At 33.0% G+C, this 25,206-nt stretch overlaps 1 protein-coding gene and 1 long non-coding RNA gene across 3 annotated transcripts in view; one reads left to right on the top strand and one right to left on the bottom strand.

Annotated features, from left to right (window-relative positions):
• The window catches only part of LOC132727416 (next to BRCA1 gene 1 protein-like), a 48,916-nt gene extending 27,154 nt beyond the window's left edge, over positions 1 to 21,762 (top strand). For both annotated transcript variants that reach the window (XM_060712904.1, XM_060712903.1), the window contains 10 exons: positions 1,338 to 1,504; positions 2,127 to 2,474; positions 3,122 to 3,254; positions 4,765 to 4,968; positions 9,821 to 10,036; positions 10,704 to 10,973; positions 11,892 to 12,031; positions 12,502 to 12,635; positions 13,091 to 13,205; positions 13,549 to 21,762. In XM_060712904.1, the coding sequence (XP_060568887.1) occupies positions 1,338 to 1,504; positions 2,127 to 2,474; positions 3,122 to 3,254; positions 4,765 to 4,968; positions 9,821 to 10,036; positions 10,704 to 10,973; positions 11,892 to 12,031; positions 12,502 to 12,635; positions 13,091 to 13,205; positions 13,549 to 13,983 (2,162 nt within the window). In that variant the 3' untranslated portion in view covers positions 13,984 to 21,762. The remainder of the gene's footprint in view (positions 1 to 1,337; positions 1,505 to 2,126; positions 2,475 to 3,121; positions 3,255 to 4,764; positions 4,969 to 9,820; positions 10,037 to 10,703; positions 10,974 to 11,891; positions 12,032 to 12,501; positions 12,636 to 13,090; positions 13,206 to 13,548) is intronic.
• Positions 21,633 to 22,078, bottom strand: LOC132727417 (uncharacterized). The gene is made up of 2 exons (XR_009625342.1): positions 21,948 to 22,078; positions 21,633 to 21,737 (listed from the first exon to the last, which is right to left on the bottom strand). It is a non-coding gene; the product is annotated as an uncharacterized LOC132727417 (long non-coding RNA).
• Between the last annotated feature and the right edge of the window lie 3,128 nt (positions 22,079 to 25,206).

The following is a 25,206-nucleotide window of genomic DNA, read 5'->3' as shown; positions in this document are numbered from 1 at the left end:
TCGGTGATTCTGTTTACGTCTAAATTTCGTTCAACATATAAAGTTATTTTCAAGCTTCAAACCCAAAATATATAGAATTTATACAGAAATTCATGCTGGGACTTTAAGAAATGTCATTTAAGGGTGATTTGAGTACAGAAGATAATTTTTATATTTTTGTCATTATTTTGCCTGAGTATCCCTTTAAGTTATAGTTTCCAAAAAAAAATAATTCATTGATCAATTACCTGAAACTTAATTTTGTTTTTGGGAAATAATGGGCCTTTAAATATTAGTCAGATAAAATTCTGTATTCATTTATTCGTTCATTCATTCATTCATTCATTCATTCATTCATTCATTCATTCATTCATTCAAACAAACAAACGTCCCCCCCCCTCTATGTTATATATAAATGTTTGGTGTTCTGTTTCATACCTATAAGCTATAATTTGTCTGTACATTGTGAAACTGATTATAGCAAATTTCGGACTTTATTTTCCTCAATTCACACTTGAGAAAAAGGAAACAAAATTAAGATAGTTGAATAAAAGTGTTTATGAAATAAAGGATTTTAAATCTAATTTAATTTTCTCAAGATATATACATCCATTCTCATTGTAAGTATTGTTTTTGTATATCCTTTCAATCACAGTATTATCTATAGAATTGTTCACTAATTAGGTTAAAAAATGTTTAAGCAGAAAGATAGCTCAGTAGGTAGGGCCATGGTACATTATCCCAAGGGTAGGTACCTGGTCCAGGTCCCGGTCAGGTTGCTAATTTTTTCTCACCCTGTGACATTTCATTATGTCTTTGATGCTAGGTAAGATGCTAAGTCTTACCTTACTTTCATGACAGATTTCTTCAATAATATTTGATTTGAAATGCAGGATTATGTACATAATGTAGCCAACATGGCCATTTACTTTATGATTTAATAAATCATGTGTCCAGTTTCCAGTCATTAAAACTTGTCTGTTATCAATTTTAGTGATAAAAAAAGAAAGTAATGAAATTAGCAAGGCCACAGAGTAGAGCGTGGTCAGACTGTTGAGTAATATATGCTTGCCTAGCTCTTATAGCAGTGAAGGCAGATTATTTCTGATAACAGCAGAGTAAGGACTAAAATTTCGAGTTTGATAATAAAATCACTAAGGCTGGTTGCAGGTACAAGTGAACATTCACACAACATCTTAACCATAAACACTACAACACGTTAAAATTCAGATGTATTTCCATTTTACCATGCTAGTTGAATTAGAGAACATAGACCTTATGTTGTCATGACATTGTTATGATTATTTTCCTTCTTTATATAATAGAAATAAAAACAAGTGCTGAAATAATATTGACAGGTGAATACCAGAGTCATTGGAAGTTACAGGAAAATGGTATGCCATTTGGTGCCCGGGTTTGGTGTACAATAATTGTTGTCCCCAGGGAGATGCTGGAACCAACCTCAGATCAAGAAGACAGTCTTAAGGTTGTCATGGCAACATCCCAGAAATCTGAAAAGGAAGAAGTATGAGATTTATGTTTCCAAAAAAAATAATTTCATATTCTTTTTTTATTTCTTCTTTTATCTTTATAAAATTGTTAGTGCTCATTATATGTGTACTGTAAAAGCATGTCTTGGAAGTTGTAATAATTTTTTTCTAAAATTTTATAAATACGCTGTTTAATTTAAAGTCCACATTTATAAACTTAATATTGATTATTTTTATCTATAAGAATAAACTATGGAAGCTGTTTTGAAATCTAAAGATAAACTAAGCTTATCTTTGGGTAAAATATTATTGCAGAAATTTATTCAATTCCTGAATATGTCTGATTTGAATAAGTCAGTGTATACTTTATGCTATGTTTGGGGGGCTGCATTACCTATTACTAAGTCTTGTCAAATTAATTGGATCAATTCTTTTAAAAACTGCATTTTTTTTAATGACACTATTTAACCATACTGTGATTACATGTAGTGTGTAGAGTTTAAAACAATAAACTGTGTAGTAATCATAAGTTTTTTTTCCAAATTTCAAATTTGAGCATATTATATCTTTAATCCTAATCTTGATCCTGATTCTTATATCTGTATTAACATAGGGGTAGAAGAATTTATTATTATATTTGTTTATTAAATCTTTCAGGAAATCAAGGAAGAAGCCAAGGAGCAAATAGAAATTGCCTTCAGGTCAAAAGAAGAAGAAGAGCATTTGAGAGAAGTATTTGTTAAAAGAGATGTTGAACCAGTCCAAAAAGAAGTTCAGAGTGATGCCAGTCAACAGGAAGTTGTAGATGAAGCAGCAAACCAGACTGCTGCTGAACGCAAACAGGAAGTAGAGAACCAGGCTGTAGCAGATGACAAACAGGAAGTAACAAAGGATGATGGGATTCAGGATGAGAAAGAATCATTGACAGATGAGGGTTATGTTGTTTATGCAAAACATGGAGAAGCAGACGCTGATGTAACTGAAGTGGAAAAAGATAAAGCCAAGGTTGATAATGTTTGTAATATTGGAATTGTAATGCTTATAGGATATTGAATGGAAATTTGATAAATAACCAGAGACTGGTCAAATTGCATGCAGGCCGGCCTAGTTCCATACTTTATTAATTTCATTTTACGTATTACTTTGTTATAGTGCAGTATTTATTCAGCATTCACTACTCTGATGTGTATCAGCCTTAAAATAATTTGTGCAAGGGGCAATAAAACATGGAACTAGGCCAGTGTGCTTGTCATTTGACCAGTCTTGGATAACTTTGGTAAAAAAAATAATTGTATCAGGATGATAGTTGGTCACTTGTGGAGGAATTTGATAATGACTTGTTAGTTATTTAGGATAGTTGAATGACTGGTTAGTTATCCAGGAAAGTTGAATCACTGGTTAGTTATTCAGGAAAGTCTGTTAGGCAGAACAAACCACAGAGAATTATTTTGAAATTGGTATAAAAACAAATAAACAAATATTTATCATGTTTATCTGGAGTTTTGTTTTAATATAACAAAGTGAAATTTAAATGCAAAGAGAGACAATTTCACACTGACCATTTCAATATAATATGTTAGTTTCAAAGTGTTAGATTTCTTTAACCGCTTAGTCCCCCTTTCTTAATCAGTAATGTTTTTATTTTATAAAAGGAGATGGAACATTCTCAGAGCATAGCAGAAGATTTAAGTACAGCTGTGGCCCGGCTTTCTCTAGAGAATGGGGAGAAGAGAGAGGGGAAACAATCTGTATCATACACCACTACACCCAATAATACACCCTTTGGTAAGTCTCATACACCACTACACCCAATAATACACCCTTTGGTAAGTCTCATACACCACTACACCCAATAATACACCATTTGGTAAGTCTCATACACCACTACACCCAATAATACACCCTTCGGTAAGTCTCATACACCACTACACCCAATAATACACCCTTCGGTAAGTCTCATACACCACTACACCCAATAATACACCCTTCGGTAAGTCTCATACTACACTACACCCAATAATACACCCTTTGGTAAGTCTCATACACCACTACACCCAATAATACACCCTTTGGTGAGTCTCATACACCACTACACCCAATAATACACCCTTTGGTAAGTCTCATACACCACTACACCCAATAATACACCCTTTGGTAAGTCTCATACAACACTACACCCAATAATACACCCTTTGGTAAGTCTCATACACCACCACACCCAATAATACACCCTTTGGTTAGTCTCATACACCACTACACCCAATAATACACCCTTTGGTAAGTCTCGTACACCACTACACCCAATAATACACCCTTTGGTTAGTCTCATACACCACTACACCCAAAAATACACCATTTGGTAAGTCTTGTAATATCACCTTACAGACCAGGTTTTCACCATCCTTTATCTAAAAAGTAACAGTTGGAAAATATAGCTATGTAAAGTCCTTGCTGCAGCAGGGCTGATCTTTTACTTTGTACTGTAGTTTCACCTTAATCCATTCTTCAGATGATATGTATATAGTGTAGAAAATATGAATAGTTTCATCATTTCAATACCTTTTTGTAACACTTTTTCACATAAAGTTGTCATTTTCCTACCTTGACAAAATAGTAATCCAACAAAAGCTACATACTGTACCCAAAAAGTACTTGTTAAAATAACATAACCATTTCTATAAAACACAGACCGACAGGTTTTGAATATGGTATGTTATATGTTATAATGTAGATGTAACTCCACTGAAAACTCCAAATCTTGCACAAGGTTTTAATTATGGTATGTTATATATTGTAATATAGATGTAACCCCCGTTGAAAACTCCAAATTCGGCGCCAGATTTTAATTATGGTATGTTATACATTATAATATAGATGTAACCCCATTGAAAGCCAGGTTTTAGTTATGGTTTGGTATACATTATAATATAGATGTAACCCCCGTTGAAAACTCCAAATTTGGAGCCAGGTTTTAATTATGGTATGTTATACATTATAATATAGATGTAACCCCCATTAAAAACTCCAAATTTGGAGCCAGATTTTAATTATGGTATGTTATACATTATAATATAGATGTAACCCCCGTTGAAAACTCCAAATTTGGAGCCAGGTTTTAATTATGGTATGTTATACATTATAATATAGATGTAACCCCCATTAAAAACAAACTCCAAATTTGGAGCCAGGTTTTAATTATGGTATGTTATACATTATAATATAGATGTAACCCCCATTAAAAACTCCAAATTTGGAGCCAGGTTTTAATTATGGTATGTTATACATTATAATATAGATGTAACCCCATTGAAAACTCCAAACCCGGAGCCAGAAGATGAACATGTAGAGGTTGAAGACGAGTTTGAGATGAAACCATTGTCTAACAGTAGTAGTGTTGAACTGGTGACATCACCTGACAACGAGGAGGTCCAGGAACCACATGGCACAGCTGCTCATTCCTACACGAGAGAACGGATGGAGAGTCTAGAACTTAAACCAGGTACATGTATATACTTTTAGATAGAATAATTATTTTCAACCAGGTACATGTATGTGCTTTTAGGTAGAATAATTATTTTAAACCAGGTACGTGTATGTGCTTTTAGGTAGAATAATTATTTTCAACCAGGTACGTGTATATGCTTATAGGTAGAATAATAATTTTTAACCAGGTACATGTATGTGGTTTTAGGTAGAATAATAATTTTCAACCAGGTACGTGTATGTGCTTTTAGGTAGAATAATTATTTTCAACCAGGTACGTGTATGTGCTTTTAGGTAGAATAGTCATTTTCAACCAGGTACGTGTATGTGCTTTTAGGTAGAATAGTCATTTTCAACCAGGTACGTGAATGTGCTTTTAGGTAGAATAATTATTTTCAACTAGGTACGTGTATGTGCTTTTAGGTAGAATAATTATTTTCAATGAGGTACTTGTAGTTAGATTTAGGTAGATGATGTACTTGTAGTTACTTTAAGGTAGGATCATTATTTTCTTATCCATGTAGCTACTAATTTAAAGAAAGTTTGTAGTTTGTCTCTTGATTACTGGTTAGTTTTGCAGGAATGAAAAATGAAGTTATCAAGAAAAACTGCTTAGGTGGACCACACAGAAATTGTTAATTACTGGTTAGTTATCCAGGAAAAGCTGTTTTAATGGACTGAGCACCAAGATCAGATTAAACATGTGATGCAATAAGGTTAAAAAAAAACAACCAATCAACATTCATTTTATATAAGACAAAGGAACAGTGGAATGAAGATTTGTTGTTTTCTGTAAATTGCTCTTTATGGATGGCAAATACTGTGTCGGTGTGACCCAATAAACCCAATCAAAACAAATTAAAAAAATTAGAGAATATTCACGTTTTTCTCTATAAATACTGGATTTATTTCTACTAAGTGGTGTGAAAATTTGTAACTCATGAGTGGTGATAGCTATGAGTGAAATATGATAATTTTCATACCACAAATGGAAATAAATCCTGTATTTATAGGAAAAAAAAATATAATTTTCCACGGTTGAGCGAAAGCGAATTAGACGAAAATTATTTTCCATTGGTCGAATGAAGTATCCTATTGCATAGTTTCGTGCACGAAGTTTTCGTGCTAAAGTAATGTGTAGTATTGGTCATTCAGCTTCGGACGATCGACTAGGCAATATCAGCTTAAAAAATTAAAAATTGGCAAGAAATGTGTTTTGAATAAAGGTTTCAGTGTTAACCATCTAGATGAAATATATTTTGTAAGATGACTTTATTATCTGAATTTAAGATTATTGTCTATGAATGTGTTAAAATGAATATATATATATTTTGATGCATTTATTATAGTAACTATGTATTGTTACATGTAATGATTGAAATGTGAATGTATTACACACTACACACTGATCGTCCAAGTGCTCCATACATATAATACATTTTCAAATAGTATTATATTGTTTGTTGTTTATTGTAAGGATATAGTATGAGTTAAGAGGAACTTGAATTTTCTGTTTATTATATACATTTTCCTCTTTTTATGCCACCGCAGCATCTGCGATGCGGTGGCATATAGCGATTCACCTGTGTGTGTGTGTGTTTGTGTGTGTGTTTGTGTGTGTGTTATATAGAATATGTAGTGAACTTAAAAAATCTTCTTGTGAAAAACCACTAGTCCAATTTCAACCAAACTTGGCAGGATTGTTCCTTGGGTGAAGGGCTTCCAAAGTTGTTCAAAGAATTTCATTCCATGCAGAAATCTGGTTGCCATGGCAACCAAAAGGAATTATAAGAATAAATTTAAAAAATCTTCTTGTAAAGACCCAAAAGGCCTAGAGCTTAGATATTTTGCATAAGGCATTGTCTGGTAGACCTCTAACAAGATTGTTCAAATTATAGCCCTGGGGTCAAAAATGGCCCCGCCCCGAGGGTCATTGATTTTCACTATGTACATATAGTAAAAAACTTAAAATACCTTCTTGTAAAAACCCAAAAGGCCTAGAGCTTAGATATTTTGCATAAGGCATCTTCTGGTAGACCCTTACCAAGATTGTTCAAATTATAGCCCTTGGGTCAAAATCGGCCCCGCCCCGGGGTCATTGATTTTCACTATATGTACATATAGTAAAAACTTAAAACACCTTCTTGTAAAGACCCAAAAGGCCTACAGCTTATATATTTTGCGTAAGGCATTGTCTGGTAGACCTCTACCCAGATTATTCAAATTATAGCCCTGGGGGTCAAAATCGGCCCCGCCCCGGGGTCATTGGTTTTCCTTTATATGTATATAGTAAAAACTTACAGTAAAAACTTCAAAAAAAAATTCTTCTAGCAATTGACAAATGCTAGAGGTTAGATATTTTGCATGAAACATTGTGTAGTAAACCTCTAGCAAGATTGTTCAAATTATAGCCCTGGGGTCAAAATTGCCCCCGCCCTTGGGGTCATTGATTTCATATAGTAAAAAATAAATAAATCTTATTGTTCTGAAGGTACAAGGCTTAGAGCTTTAATATTTGTTAAATTATATCATCTGATGGTACTCTACAAAATTTATTCAAATTTTGCCTCTTGTGTCAAAATTAGCCCCGCCCCCTGGTGGCCATAGGTTTTCCTTATATGTATATAGTACAAACTTAAAAAATCATCTTCTCTAAATTTACAAGGCTAGAGTTAAGATATTTTGCATGAAACATTGTGTAGTGAACCTCTGGCAAGATTGTTCAAATTATAGCCCTGGGGTCAAAATTGGTTCCGCCCCGGGGGTCATTGATTTTCATTATGTACATATAGTGAAAAAATAAAAAATATTTTTGTCTGAAGGTACAAGGCATAGAGCTTTGATGTTTGATATGTAATATCATTTATAGGTCCTCTACCAAAGTTGTTCAAAATTTTCCCCTGGTGTCAAAATTGGCCCTGCCCGGAGGCAGTGATTCTCATTATGTACACATAGTAAAAACATAGTTTTGAATTAAACCCTTGGGTCAAAATTATGCCTTGCCCAAGGGGACAGTGACCTACTTTCTTGTCCTTTGATGTACAGCAATGACATTTTGACCATGTGCACAGTTTTAGTTGTAAAATTGAACTTTGATATCAGGTGACCTAGATTTTGATGATGTGACCTACTTTCTTGTTCTTTGGTGTACAGCTATGAAATTTGAACCATGCGGTGGCATAGCATTTTTCTCAAATGCAATCTTGTTTGACATTACAATTTGACTTTCCCAGAAAGTTTGTGTACTGGCAGAATTTAGAAAAAGTAGTCCAGTAAGATACTTGTGAAAACATGGAAAATAGGCGTCATTGCAGTGAAAAGGATATTTTAACAGTGAAAATACGGAAAAATGAAAATATACATTTTATTTCATCAATATTTCTCAACTTTTTATTTATAAGTATATAATAAACATAATATTAAAACGTCATAAATGTTCCTTGTGCAGTGTTGAAATAGATAAAATACATGTTGAAAATTTAAGAAATAACAAACTCCATATTTTCAATATTTTCGTTAGCGCTTTCAATGCTTTCTAACCATATCTGCAGCCAAAATTTTTATAAACAATGCTAAATGATGTAATGTCATGAGAAAATGCAGGAACGTTAAATAATAAAATGAAAGAAATTTAACAGAACTATATTTCAAACATGATGATGTGATGTCATAATGTGATGACGTCATAAAGGAGAATGCTCGACGTTACGCGGCAAAATTAGTAAAAAATACTTAAAATCACTTAAAAAGCACATAATGAAAAGAAAATTTATTTGTTTTACATAATTATAACATTGAAATATATTTCATTTGTGAACACCAGCTTTTCTACTTTCACTTATGGCTACACCACTCATGAAAATATTACATCTGGTGTTCACTCAGTGAAATTATATTTCAATCAATCATGCAAAACAAACAAAATTAATATCCTCTATTTATTTACAGTCAAACTTGTATTAAGTGACCGCGCAAGGGAAACACCCAAAATGGTCGCTAAATGAATTGGTCTCTGAAGACAAAGCATGACATAAAAGTCAAAATTTATAAATGACATCTTTCTTATGCGGTTGGAATGTTTACAACTTTATTTTTATATAAATGTAGAATAATTAGTACGCTCTATAATCTAAATGGATGCCAATGTAAAAAATAACTTTCAGATATTTATTTGATCCATTACGTACATGTTTGACATTTTTTCTAGAATTTTTTAACTTCTCCATTGTTTTTCCTCGTCTCCAACATGAAAACCCTATTATTAAAGGTGTTTTTCTGTTGTGCTTTTTTTCATTACAAATAAACAAACTTTATCTAATTAAATTGCTGATCAAGTTCAAGGTCAATTCAATACAGTCTAAATGTCAACAAGCGAAGCATATACACCACATCAGTAGGGACGGAGCGTTGCATTGTTTATTCAATATTATTGGATAATAAACGTCACGCGTATACTTAACTTCATTTGCTTACGCTAAAACGGGTTGGGAAATAGAGTTTTTCACACATCTATTTGTAGTGTTTTGATTGTTGACACTTGTGACATTACGAAGCGGCGTTTCCTTTTATGAAATAATTGCTTTCAATTAGGTGACTAATTAGCGGTCACTGGTCGTGTTGAGCAAAAGTCACTTAATACATTAAAAGTATAGAGAGAAAATGATTGGGGGGAATTTAAAGTGGTCGTTTAAGACAAAAGTCCCTTAATACACGTGGTTGCATGGGCAAGTTAGACTGTATCTATTTATGTAAAGGGGGTCATATACATTTGTAATACTGGTATAACATAATATATATATTTTTGCTTTTCAAATATTGATTTAAAGGTGGCCATTTAATATAACGTAATATATATAATTTCTATTAAGATATTGATCTAGAGTCAGTAAGCAGTTATTCTGATGAAGACGACGATGATTCCTTGCTATCAGACAGTGATTATATTATTGTACCGCTACCCGACTGTTTTGATCTGACCAAACCTCTGAAGGAGTCAACCATCTCGAGCTACTCCAACTCAAATGTTGCTGATACCGACTTTGATTTCTCCTTGGATGACAACCAGAACATGTTAGACAGTCACAGTATGTTTTCCGCCTTCTTTGTTTATACATGTATATTATTAATGAGCCGCATCACGACAAAACCAACATAATGGGTTTGCGACCAGCATGGATCCAGACCAGCCTGCGCGTCCGCGCAGTCTGATCAGGATCCATGCTGTTTGCTATCAGTTTCTCTACTTGTAAAAGGGTTGGCAAGCGAATAGCATGGATCCAGATCAGACTGCGCGGATGCTCAGGCTGGTCTGGATCCATGCTGGTCGCATACCCATTTTATGTTGGTTTTGTCATGACGCGGCTCATTTATCTTAACTGGATTGTGTAGAAAGTTGTCAAATTATTTTAACCACTCTCTAGTCCAATTCCTGGAACTAACCAATAATTTTGTCACATGAAGAAAACATGAGGGCTTGAACCTATGATACCTGGATTGAGAAGCAGACACCTGACTCACAAGGCCACAGCTTTCTCTTTGGCTGTTATTCATATATTGTTAAAGTAGTTTGGTGATTATCCCAGTATTCTGTAGAGTGGATCACAAAGAGCACCTGCTAAATAAGATTTTGTACTTGACATTGTGCATTAAGTCACATAACTTATTTGTCATCATTTACAAATATTTGCAAAAGAACTCAGTTTTAGAATTACTTTGTGAAGTGCACTGTAAATGATTTCTTTTCCTTTACAGATAACAGACAGTCTGTTGATGACATTTTGACAGCTTCAAGCTCAATACCAGCTAGGCCTTTGAGCCCAACTCAGGCAGTTGAAACCCCTCCTAGCTCTCAAAATGAACAGAATTCAACAGAAGCCACACCCTTTGTTGTGGACACTGTACAAGCCACGCCTCTTACAAGAAGTAATGATGGTAGTGCTTCAAGTGATGGCGGGGCTAAGGGAGATAACTCTGATGTGAATGGTAACTCTATGATTGGTGGGGAGACTGCAGATAGTAGTGGTGAGTTTTATAAAGATCAGATAGTAGTGGTGAGTTTTATAAAGATCAGATAGTAGTGGTGAGTTTAATAAAGATCAGATAGTAGTGGTGAGTTTTATAAAGAGCAGATAGTAGTGGTGAGTTTTATAAAGATCATATAGCAATCTCCTACGCAGTGATCTCCCCTTATCAGTACAGAGATCTCTGCCATCACAAACATTGAAATATCCAAATTTGGATATTTATATTTTTTAGCTTTTTAATTTATTTTTCATTATTTTGTGTACTTTTGATATTTTTTTGTTAAAATATCACGGACGTAGGTACAAAAAGTTAAAAATAAAACAGAAAGAGAAAAATGACGTTAGATTTTCTATGTAACGGTCGATATTTACATTTGAATTTCGACGTTACGTCATGTGACTTTCATCATCATGTGACGTCTGTGAAGGCAGTGATTACAATTCTGCCAAGGGAGGTAATCAGTGTGAGGAGTTTGATCATATAGTAGTGGTGAGTTTTATAAAGAGCAGATAGTAGTGGTGAGTTTTATAAAGAGCAGATAGTAGTGGTGAGTTTTATAAAGATTAGTAAAGAATAGTTTCATCAATGGAAGACCGCACATAACCGCAAATTATATATAATGGATTTAAACAATGGTTGCATTTAAGGCCATGGTTCTTTTACTAGTACAGGATTTCCATATCATCATAGTCTAGTAGCAATTGGTTCAACTTTGTTCCTTAAAAACATAAATATTTTCCCAACCCTCCATAATTTGCTCAATGCTCTTCCTTCTGAAAGTTACAGAGCCTTGCAAATATCACAATTATCCAATTAAATATTATAATATTGCATGTTTGTTACCTTGATTTAAACTGACATGTTTATAATGTCAAAAATAGATATTGTTACTAAATATAGTATATCTTTGTTCAGGAAAAGGCGACTCTGTTGTGATAATGATTGGGTCAGCTATTGATCAAGGAGCAGTTAGCTCCCCTGTGTCTACTGATACCAATACTTTACAAGAGGGAGCCACTGGTGAATTGGCTTCAGGGGCTGCATCTGCTCAGAATGTAAGTTTTTTCTTACTATTTTAAAGAATAAAGGATTTTTTTCCTCAGCAACTACTTCAAAATCAGCACAGCTCAAATTTTAGGCACAGGTTGAGGCCTTTGACCTCAAACCTTTTGCCCCTTGCCACTGTTAGTTGAGTTTCGTCAGTGACTTTGGATAAGTAGAAGCCCTTTTAAATTAAGATAATGAAGTGTTTAAGGAAAAGCTGATAAAGTATGAATTTGTTGTCATAGGACACTCATAACACACAATATCACGGTCATGTGACAGCTTTTCAAGTTTATAGAAGTGCAGGTTCCTATTTATATGAAAGAAGATGTCTAAAACCAAGAAAAAATAATGTTGATAACTGGATATTTATATATATTTACAGAGTTGCTTCAGACTTGCTATAAAACAGCAGTCGGATAAACATGTATGCAAATATCAGAACTGTACAATATTACATAAATTTATTTTGTTATTCAAGACGGAAGCGGCTGACAAAGAGCAAAGAGAGGTAACTGATGATGAGACTGTAATAAAAGAACCGGTGTCCGCGTCTGCCCAGATGCCAGAAAATGTGAGATTTGTCAAGAAAGGTGGACAAAATGCACAGGGAAAGTAAGTTGGAATTGTTAAGGAAGATACTGGAATTTTTTATACCAAAGTTTTTATCAAAGATTATTAAAATGATAATGCTTGTGTTCGATTATTGGTGATTGTTTTTTGATTTTGTTTCTCTTCAGCAGAATTGAATATGATTCTAGTGTGTTGGACTACAATTATAAATGGAAATAAAGTTGTAATAATATTTGCTTAGATTCTTTTGTTTGAACCCTTTGTTTGGTTGTGTAAAATGTAAAATTGTGCCTAAATTATAGTTTGTGTGTAAAATTGTACAAATACAAAATACAAATGTAGTTATAATATAGAAATGATGGCAGATATGGTTAAAAACGATAATTTAAGAAAGGAAAGTAATTACTGTTATAATTGATTTAATATAATTATTTTCTTGACATGTTATGAAGCATGTGTATAAATGTTGATAATTAGGAAATGTTTGATATTTTCAGGACGGTAGACTTTGCCCCTGAGTTTGCCAATCAACTTGTTGCTACGGCAGTTAATGCTGCTGGTCAGGCCTATATCACAGCTAAAGCAGTGTTCAAAACATGGCAAGATAAACAGGTATGATATAATAACCAGGTTTGTCTGATGAATGTTTACGTACATGATGCAAGGTGGTCAAAATTTCTACAGTATGCAGCTCCTCCAATTAAATTGAAATTTAATTTGAATTGAATTTTAATTGCATGTTTATTAAAATTTAATTGAATTTTGATTACATGTTTATTAAATTTTAATTGAATTTTAATTGTATTCTAATTGTATTTTAACTACATTTAAATTAAATTTTCATTAACTGGTCTCATGTCATTGACACAGAGCCAGACCATCTTGTACACAAATGTAACCTATCTTAATTCTGTAAATTATGTAGGCTTTACATCTTGTGTTTTATTTTCCACAGCAGGATGCCAAACTGCAGCAACAACAGGCAAAGGCCGCCAGACCTAAATCACAACCCAAAGGCTGGAAACCGGCTGGAACTCAGTATACCCCGCCTAAAGAGGAAGAGTTCAAAGTTCCCCAGTCTGATTACAAACCCCCACAGTCTGAATGGACTCCACCAAAAGCTGAATATAAACCCCCGACAGATAATTGGAAGCCCCCGTCAGATAATTATAAACCCCCGACGTCTAATTGGAAGCCTCCAGTCCAGTCTGAACCAGCTCCCCGTAAAGATCAATGGAAACCCCCAGCTGATGGACCCATGGAACAGCTGATTGAAATGGGATTTATTGAGACAGATTTGAATAAGAGACTTTTAGTGAAGCATGAAAATGACCTTGAGAAGGTCATTCAGGAGCTGTTGAGCATGAAAAATAAGGATTGGTTCGTGTAAAATTAAACAATACAAAATACAAACAGTTTTTGATTGGTTGATTAATACATATATATAGCTATATCAATATAGTCAATATTTAAACAAACAAAATTTCTTGTCATTATTATATGTTTAAACCTTAAAACAGATAACGAAAATTGATATCTTAAACACAATGACCAGAAAATGAACACAAATTAAAGATCTGAAACTCAATTATCAAGAAAATAACAGTTCTTTATGAGCTCTGAATATGGAAATAATTTGAATATTAAAAAAAAAACTAACAACAGGCAGATAAGAATATTAAAATTGACAGCATATTGCTGGTTTGTCATGTTTTGTTTCCTTGAAAATGTCTACCTTGAGGGGGATTGATATTCTATTGAACTATAGTTGAAGATTATTGTTTTTGCTTATGCACAAAATAATGTGATTATATGTAACTTATTTTCTCTTCTAAATAGTACCAATATATAAATCTTGAGATCAGGATGTCCTCACAATATTTAATAACTGACATACATCATGCTGTAGTAGTATGCTTTTACAAGAGTAAATGTAATAAAAATGTCTTTGTTGTTTAAAACATTAATAGTAGAAATTTGTTTGTCTGTATAAAACATTAAAATATTTGACTTAGATTTTTGAATTGTTTTGAAAAAGTCTTTCAGGTGAGATAGATTGAAGAGAGAGTTACATTTGAGCCACGTCATGACAAAACCAACATAGTGGGTTTGCGACCAGCATGGATCCAGACCAGCCTGCGCATCAGGATCCATGCTGTTCGCTTTCAGTTTCTCTATTTGTAATAGGGTTGGTAAGCGAACAGCATGGATCCTGATCAGACTGCGCAATGCGCAGGCTGGTCTGGATCCATGCTGGTCGCATATGCATAATGTTGATTTTGTCATGTCACGGCTTATTTCCTGTAAACATACTCATTGTAATAAGTTCATTCTTGCGTAAAAAAAACAACTGCTCCTGCAAATATATATTAAAGGAACTCCACTTTGGTCCAAACATAAAAGTTGCATTTAGGTCCAAACATAAAAGTTGAATTTTGTACATAAATCAACTGGAGCACTTAAAACAGAAAGATGTGCAAAATAATAATTATTTTAGTGAAAAGCATAGTTATGTTGTTTTCAGAATTTGAATAATAATTGTGAAAAAAGGGAGTGAGTGAATAAAGATAAATCTTGCAGTTATTTGTATGCCTACATCATGTAGATCATTAATCTCGGAATAATATTTCCAGTACTGTCATGTCAAAAAACCTTAGTGGAGTCCCTTTAACATAGAAGAAAATGTGCATTTATTGATAAGGTTATGAATGACAACATGCCGTGCTTGCTAGGACTTTTAAAATGTGCCCTCTAGTAGGTTCAAGTCTGCCAGATGTATTTTCTAGATTTAGTCAGCTACCTAGCCAACTGTGTTTAAATATCGTTTTGATTATTCATGCCCCAATTATCAATAGAGAGGCATTAAAGGGGCCATACTCTCCTGACCACAATTAAAATCTGAAGCCAACATTTCACCTTGAGAGCGTCATGGTCGCTAACATGCACAACCAAATGGAAATATTTAATTGAATGATATTGGAATGAGTATATATACAATGTTAAATGTACATAGAGCTAGATGTGAGAGAGGAGTTTTTATTACCCATTTATTAAAACAAGCCTGTACATATTGTTGTAAATATTGCCGTTATATTTGTTGTAGAAGGTAAATAAATATTTCTGGATCTATATGTTTAAGCAAAATTTTGATTTAAATTGTTGTTGTTTATTTTGTGTTTTTACTTCTTAGTGCTTGTGAATAAAATGTGCAGCCACCCCTTTTACTCTGATCCCTTTATGCTTAATAATATAAAATCAGAAATTTTCGTGAGAGTTTTAAATTTTGACAATTTTTGCAATTTTAAAAATGTTCACCATGTATTAAGTATCATATGACTTAAACAGAAATGAATGTAGAAATTGATGAATACCATAAAATCCCGATTGAACGCCCCTGGGGGCATAACATTTTTAAATGTTTTAAGCGTTTAATAAAGATAAAATATGCTTGTCCAAAAAAAAAATCTAACCTAGTAAATAAGTTTCACAAAAGATTTTGACCTTGCGAAAATATCTGATTCTAGAGTATATTATCACTAGTTATATATTAAAATGTGCAATTATCAACCTTTTCATCATTTTCCACTAGTAAGAGATATGATTTTTTTATTATTGTAAAATTGTTCAAAACAAATTATATTGTTTTGAATTATTGTTGTTTTTGTTGTTGTTTTTTTCAATGATTTCATAAAATAAGTAATGATCCAAGATTTTTATTGGATATTATCAGTTTTATGGTATATAAGCTTATTTTTCAATTGGTTGAATGTAAATTGAAATCAACGATACTTACGTTCAAGCAATTAATTGGAATAAAAAAACTTGGAGTCTGAGGTTATAAAGAAACTTTCTAAGCTTAAACTCAGATCTCTGGTATTTCATTGGCCAGAAACAATTGACTGAATAAACTCTGACCAATGAAAATCATGAGATTTTAGAGAGATCTGTATATTATTTTTTATTTCTTAAGGAAATGCAATCCTGGCTCTTAATATAATGAATCAGCTTTGAATTAAGTCAATGGTCAAGTTATTTATAGTCTTATCATTTACCTTGTAATGTTACAGAGTTACAGACCTTGGACCTGTGTTTTACTCATAGTCACATTCTATGCTTTGGCTAAATTGTAGATATTGTATGTGAGTGCTTGAAAATATTACAAATCAAACTAAGTAATGGTTACATCTGAAGATACGATTTACCTTGTAATGACCATGAAATTGTTGTGTGCTTTATAATGGGATAGACAGGTTTAAATGGGTGTTGATGGTAGCTTGCATTTTCTAGAAGTACTGTACCATCCATAAACAAGCTCGGCCAAACCCAGCCTGCAAAATTTTCAATTAATGATGTGCTTTTGGGGTTCCTTATTTTTCTCTTATTTTAGAATTAAATTTATTTTCATGTCATGGACAAAGGATGTTCAAAAAGGTAGAAGCTATTATATTAAGCCTGTTATCTTCAGTTTTTAAATGTCTTAGATTATTTTATTGTAAGATGAGGTACATAACAAGTTATTTCAATAACCTTATACCTGTAACAAATATATATCTTAGTGCTTATATTTTCTCCTCTATATGTGGTTTAAGTTGATTTTATTATAACTTTTTTTTGTTTGTTTTTATAAGTGTTTATTTAGAGTTGAACTGTATTTGTATATGAAGAAATGGATCAGATATGTTTATAAGTGATTGTAGTTATAATAATAAATATTTTAAATACTAAATATACTTTCATTTTGTTGACAAAGGACTTCGAATCACAAATTTCATAACTTAGAAGTAAGATAATCTGACTATATTAACTTTATTAGGTGATTTCTGGTTTTGACCCTTGGTGTTGCTTTAAATTTGTAGCACCCAAAGTTTGCCAAAATAATCTTGCTCCTGCACTTCTGACCTTTGCAGATAAAAACAAACAAACAAACTTTTATTATAATTGCAGTGGTCATTTAGGAACTATGTGGTTAATGTTAAAGGCATATACACTGAATTTATTTAGAATTGCAATGGTTGAAAAAATATAATATGAATTCAATTTGATAACATTAACAAATGACAATGTAATTGACATTTCTCAGATATACTTACATATAATAAATAAAGCATATATTTGTCTGTAACTTATTTACTTTACTTAGATTGAGTTTCGTGAAAAATGAAATAAAATTTAGATATAATGATAAAATCGAATCATAGCATTTCCATGGACATCTATGAAACATAAAGAACCTATATATATTAGCTTGTATCAAAAGGCACAATTTCTTGTCTGATGAAAATGCAAACCTGTGAAATACATGTATAATGGATTAATGGCATGTTAGAATCTCGTCTTGCGAGGAAGTTATCACTGTATGTTAAATAGGGGTGGCAACGTTTAAACGGGTATGGTCGATTTTTAGCTAAAAACAGTTAGAAAAATCCATAACTGGTAACCAAGGTAAGTATTTGACTAAGGGGCAGAAATGTTTTAAATTGATTCTTAATATTTAGTTTTTTATGACAAAATACAACAATTGTTTGTATTTTAGTTGTTTTCAACAATGTATTTTTTCCGATCTGATCGAATACAGTATGACCCTAGAAAAAAAGGTTACTCCATATTCGGATATGTATTGTAATCATTTTTGAGTACAACAAAATATGAACAATATGGCATATCTTGATATATATAAAGAAACAAAGTTAATGTTGAAAACCTAAGGATTTTATTAGTATGGTGGGTTAAACGTTTAACTCGGTTATTACGTCGCTGTTTAAACAGTTAGCATTTTTTCTAACCGTGACACCCCTAATGTTAAATGATAGGTCATAAAAGTAGCATTTTGGAAATTGTAACTTGACACCAAATGTATATGAGAAAAATAAATTCAGGATTTTTTAAAAGCTTTGACTTATACATGACACAACCAGTCACTTTACAAAATAGCGATGCCAAGATAATACTGTATACAATATTGTTATTCAATTTTTGTAAATTTTAGACAAATAAATATGCTGCATAATTTTGAACTTGTACATTAACACAGTTGTCCCCCTTTGATCTGACCCAGCATTTTATACCTGTCCCAAAATAGACTTTTCTGATAAATAAAGAAATTTTCTAAAGAAACATCAAAGTAACTGCCTGCCTTGAATCATTGAATATTTGTTGTGTCTAAATGGATCATTATTTTTTGTTGTCAACATATATTTTAAATTGAATATGGTTGCCATGGAAACATGGTGAAAATCCCGGCATGAGATAGTGCTAAAATGTATATAAATTATTTGTTATCATAGGTATAAGCTCATTCTCATTTTCGATTAAATGTTGGGGGAAAAAGTTTGTGTCAGTATGCGATAGGATTAATGTAGTAAAGTTACTGTGGTAATTGATATAACAAGAAGTAAATTTTCAGTGGTAAAGTTACTGTGGTAAAATTAATGTGGTTGTCAGTATGGTAAAATTGTCATAATTTTATTTTGTCATTAAAATATTCACAAAAGTTAATCTCATCAGATCCTGTATACATATAGTTAGATATAAAACAATGGTGATTAATTAAGTAATATAATTGTAACATGTATTTAATTATCAATAGTTTGATAACTTTGTTTAGTGAAATGACGCTAGTATGACATTTATGAAGGTATTAAAACAATGGTAGGATACTTTGTCATTGTGCACCTGCAAAATGCTCCCATGTCATTGTGCACCTGCAAAATGCTCCCATGTCATTGTGCACCTGCAAAATGCTCCCATGTCATTGTACACCTGCATAATGCTCCCATGTTGACTCAAAGATAAAATATTTTTGTATTCAAAGAAATCATTAGAATATCAAAACATAATGTAGCTAAAAATGTTTATCCCTGAAAACGGGATGAATTTTGTTTGGAAGTGGGTGCGTTAAGGAAAAACTTTGGGAGGTTTTTACAGGTGCAGAATGACATAGTATCCTACCATTGTAAAAGAGCTTCACTGAAAGAAGAACTTGCTAAAGAAGAATATATAGCAATATTTATATAAACATTACTAGTATATCTTATACTTCATTATTTGTAAAATTATGAGTGCTTTAAAACCTTACCTAAAATGGTGTGATCTATGATATATATTTATATATGCTTTTTTTTTCCCTAACCACTAAGATATTGGGTTTCATTTATGGTTCTGCAGTAAAGAAGATATTTCTCTTTTTTTTAGCTCACCTGTCACAAAGTGACAGGGTGAGCTTTTGTGATCGCTTTTTGTCCGGCGTCCGTCCGTCCGTAAACTTTTACTTTAAATGACATCTCCTCATAAACCACTAAGCCAATTTCATCCAAACTTCACAGGAATGTTCCTTTGGTGGTCACCTTTAAAAATTGTTCAAAGAATTTAATTCCATGCAGAACTCTGGTTGCCATGGCAACCGAAAGAAAAAACTTTAAATATCTTCTTTTAAAAAACCATAAGAGCTAGAGCTTAGATATTTGGCATGAAACATCTTCTAGTGAGTGTCTACAAAGTTTGTTCAAATAAAAGCCCTGGGGTCAAAATTGGCCCCGCCCCGGGGGGTCATTGATTTTCCCTATATGCATATAGTAAAAACTTAAAAAATCTTCTTTTAAAGAACCCAAAGAGCTAGAGCTAAGATATTTAGCATGAAACATGTTCTAATGGGTGTCTACCAAGTTTGTTCAAATAAAAGCCCTGGGGTCAAAATTGGCCCCGCCCCGGGGGGTCATTGATTTTCCCTATATGCATATAGTAAAAACTTAAAAAATCTTCTTTTAAAGAACTCAAAGAGCTAGAGCTTAGATATTTGGCATGAAACATCTTCTAGTGAGTGTCTACCAAGTTTGTTCAAATAAAAGCCCTGGGGTCAAAATTGGTCCCGCCCCGGGGGGTCATTGATTTTCCCTATATGCATATAGTAAAAACTTAAAAAATCTTCTTTTAAAGAACCCAAAGAGCTAGAGCTAAGATATTTAGCATGAAACATGTTCTAATGGGTGTCTACCAAGTTTGTTCAAATAAAAGCCCTGGGGTCAAAATTGGCCCCGCCCCGGGGGGTCATTGATTTTCCCTATATGCATATAGTAAAAACTTAAAAAAAAAATCTTCTTTTAAAGAACTCAAAGAGCTATGGCGAAGATATTGAGCATCAAACATGTTCTAATAGGTGTCTACCAAGTTTGTTTAAATAAAAGCCCTGGGGTCAAAATTGGCACTGCCCAGGGGGTCATTGATTTTCCTTATATGTGTATAGCAAAAACTTAAAAAATCTTCTTTGAAAAAACCCAAATAGCTAGAGTTAAGATATTAAGCATGAAACATCTTTTAGTGAGTGTCTACAAAGTTTGTTCAAATAAAAGACCTGGGGTCAAAATTGGCCCCGCCCCGGGGGTCATTGATTTTCTTTATATGTGTTTAGCAAAAACTTTAAATCTTCTTTGAAAAAACCCAAATAGCTAGAGTTTAGATATTAAGCATGAAACATCTTCTAGTAAGTGTCTACAAAGTTTGTTCAAATAAAAGCCCTGGGGTCAAAACTGGCCCGGCCCCAGGGGTGTCATTGTTTTTAACTATATGTGTATAGTAAAAACTTAAAAAAAAATCTTCTTTTAAAAAGCCCAATGAGCTAGAGCTTAGATGTTTAGCATGAAACATCTTCTTATGGGTGTCTACCAAGTTTGTGCAAATAAAAGCCCTTGGGTTAAATTGGCCCAGCAACGTTGGGGGGGGGATGGGGGTTGGGGGGGGCCTATATACAGGTGAGCGACCTCAGGGCCATCATGGCCCTCTTGTTTTCATTTTTCAATGTGATTACTGATATACAGCATATTGACTTGAAACAAAAAAATCCTCTGTATATTATAATTATGCTCCCGTTAAATATCTTAAAAAAGCTTGTCTATGTTTTAATTCAAACAAAGCCAGTAGGAAATTTAAAAAATGAATACAGAATGAATAGTGAACAGTGCAGACTATGATCAGTTGACACATATGTACCTGAACTGGCCACATTGGTAGAACCAGTTGACACATATGTACTGGCCAATCTTGGTATGCACTGGCCACATTGGTAGAATCAGTTGACACATATGTGCTTGCCAATCTTGGTCTGCACTGGCCACATTGGTAGAATCAGTTGACACATATGTGCTGGCCAATCTTGGTCTGCATTGGCCACATTGGTGAATCAGTTGACACATATGTGCTAGCCAATCTTTGTCTGTACTGGCCACATTTGTCTGCACTGGCCACATTGGTAGAATCAGTTGACACATATGTACTGGCTGACCTTGGTCTGCACTGGCCACATAGATATAATCAGTTGACACATATGTGTAGAATCTGTTGATACACATATGTACTGGCCACATTGGTCTGCACTGGCCACATTGGTAGAATCAGTTGACACATATGTGCTGCCCAATCTTGGTCTGCACTGGTAACAATGGTAGAATCAGTTGACACATATGTGCTTGCCAATCTTGGTCTGCAATGGCCAAATTGGTAGAATCAGGTGACACATAGCTGCTGGCCAATCTTGGTCTGCACTGGCCACATTGGTAGAATCAAGTGACACATATATGCTGCCCAATCTTGGTCTGCACTGGTAACAGTGGTAGAATCAGTTGACACATATGTGCTTGCCAATCTTGGTCTGCAATGGCCACATTGGTGAATCAGTTGACACATATGTGCTTGCCAATCTTGGTCTGTAATGGCCAAATTTGTAGAATCAGGTGACACATAGCTGCTGGTCAATCTTGGTCTGCACTGGCCACATTGGTAGAATCAGGTGACACATATGTGCTGGCCAATCATGGTACGCACTGGCCACATTGGTAGAATCAGTTGGCACTTTCAGGCTTTGGGTTAAATATTCTCTAGTAGTACTGACTCCATTTGGTATATTTATATAACCATGTTTAGAATATTAACAATTGCAGAATTGTTGTTATTATTGTAATGTCAAAGGTATAGTACTCGGAAATATATAGTTTTTATTCTGTGGAAGTACATTTATAACATTGTCTCATGAAAGGATGTGTTTGATTCATCTTAATTTATAGACTAAAATAATCTTCCATGTTTGATTCTTTTTGCTAATATAATATGTTTAATTATAAGTGTATAATTGTCAACTTATATTTATTGTTATTGAATTTATGTTTTGTTATTGTATCTTTTTAGTTATGTTGACTTATTAGATTATTATGTTTTGGTTTTAGTTTTGTTTTTTTTGCTTTTTTTTGTGTAAAATACGTGTATCCTACTAACGATATTTAAATAAGTTTGAGGTGTAATTGTGAAATTTTGAAAGGCTAATTTTTCTTGTTAATAAAGGATCATGCACATTGGAAAAAGTGTATTGTTATATTTAATCCATTCATATAGACATATGTTTTATAGTACTACAAGTTTGTAATGTCACTTTCCATTGGATAATCGTAAAGTTTACATAGTTTTATATACACTGCTGCTGTCAATTTATGAAGAAATCTCACTTTTTTCTTTAAAAAAGGAAGTTTGCAGTACTATACATTGTATATTCATTATAAATAATACTGACAGGTTATATGACCATATATTAACCTCATACAGCTGCTTGGGTTATATTTACAACCCACTGTTTATATGGAACCATATCAGATTTATAATACTGCCCAAAGATGCACAAGGAGGATACTGGAATCAGTTTGTCATGCAGACATTCTAGTATTTTGGATTTGTAAGTTTGAAGCAACCATTTAGTTTTGTTAGTCCGAAGTAACATTTTAGTTTTGTTACTCTGAAGGAACATTTTGGCTTTATTAGTCCGAAGGAACATTGAGATTTTGATAGTCCGAAGTAACATTTTAGTTGTGTTAGTCCGAAGTAACATTTTGGTTGTGTTAGTCTGAAGTAACATTTGGTTATGTTAGTCTGAAGGAACATTTTTGCTTTATTAGTCCGAAGGAACATTGAGGTTTTGATAGTCCGAAGTAACATTTTGTTTTGTTAGTCTAAAGAAACATTTGGATTTGTAGTCTGAAGAAACATTTGGATTTGTTAGTCTGAAGTAACATTTTAGTTTTGTTAGTCTGAAGGAACATTTTAGTTTTGTTAGTCTAAAGAAACATTTGGTTTTGTTAGTCTGAAGGAACATTTGGTTTTGTTAGTCTGAAGTAACATTTTAGTTTTGTTAGTCTGAAGGAACATTTTAGTTTTGTTAGTCTAAAGAAACATTTGGATTTGTTAGTCTGAAGAAACATTTGGTTTTGTTAGTCTGAAGTAACATTTTAGTTTTGTTAGTCTGAAGGAACATTTTGGTTTTGTTTAGTCCGAAGGAACATTGAGGTTTTGATAGTCTGAAGAAACATTTGGTTTTGTTAGTCTGAAGAAACAATTTAGTTTTGTTAGTCTGAAGTAACATTTTAGTTTTGTTAGTCTGAAGGAACATTTTAGTTTTGTTAGTCTAAAGAAACATTTGGATTTGTTAGGCTGAAGAAACATTTGGTTTTGTTAGTCTGAAGTAACATTTTAGTTTTGTTAGTCTGAAGGAACATTTTGGTTTTGTTTAGTCCGAAGGAACATTGAGGTTTTGATAGTCTGAAGAAACATTTGGTTTTGTTAGTCTAAAGAAACAATTTAGTTTTGTTAGTCTGAAGTAACATTTTAGTTTTGTTAGTCTGAAGGAACATTTTGGTTTTGTTAGTCCAAAGGAATATTGAGGGTTTGATAGTCCCAAGTTGTTTAAAACAACATTTGTAACAAGACCTTCTAACAGATTGAACTGACCTTGACCTTGAGCTGTAAATGACATTGACTGTAAAAATCAAATTATTTAATTTTGGTTAAATTGTAAAATTTTTTTTTTTTGTTCAGATTTTATTTATAATTTGACAAAACAAGACTTGTAGCGAAACAAATATAATTATTAATTAAGATGTGACCTTGACTTAAATCAAGGTCATAATGAAATTTTCTTATTTATTTCCAAAAGCTATGACATTTGGACCATGTGCTCAGTTTCAGATTTTTAGGCTGACCTAGACTTTGACAATGTTACCTATTTTCTTGTCCTTTGATGTAAGATTGAAATTTTGTTATCAGTTGACCTTGATAATTTGAAGAAGTGATCAATTTTCTGGCCCTATGATGCACAGCTTTGGTATTTGAACATGTGCATAGTTTCAGATGTAAAATCGGTCGCTGAACATTATATAAATTATTCATATTTTGACAAAACAACAAGTGTTACAAGACGACCTAGTGAAATTAAAAAAAAAAAAAAAAAAAAAACATTTAGAAAAAGTAAAAATGTCGAAGGTTCTCAGAGACCATTATTATACCCCCAAAAACTAAGTTTGGGGGGTATATAGGAGTCACCCTGTGGTCGGTCGGTCAGTCGGTCCGTTGCATTTTCCTTGTCCGGAGCATAACTTGAAGACTAATGGTTGGAATTCAATATAACTACATACAATGGTCAAGCACATTGAGAGAAAGTGCAGTGCACAAGAACCATAACACTCTCTTGACTAATTACAGAGTTATTGCCCTTTGTTACTTTTCCTTGTCCGGGGCATAACTTGAAAACTACTGGTTGGAATTAAAAACAACTTCATACAGTTGTTAAACACAATAAGGGGAA

The sequence above is a fragment of the Ruditapes philippinarum genome, unplaced genomic scaffold (genome assembly GCF_026571515.1).
Source record: "Ruditapes philippinarum isolate M1 unplaced genomic scaffold, ASM2657151v2 ctg3669_1_1_1_1, whole genome shotgun sequence".
Classification (NCBI taxonomy): domain Eukaryota; kingdom Metazoa; phylum Mollusca; class Bivalvia; order Venerida; family Veneridae; genus Ruditapes; species Ruditapes philippinarum.
This window is presented reverse-complemented; position numbering and strand designations above follow the sequence as displayed.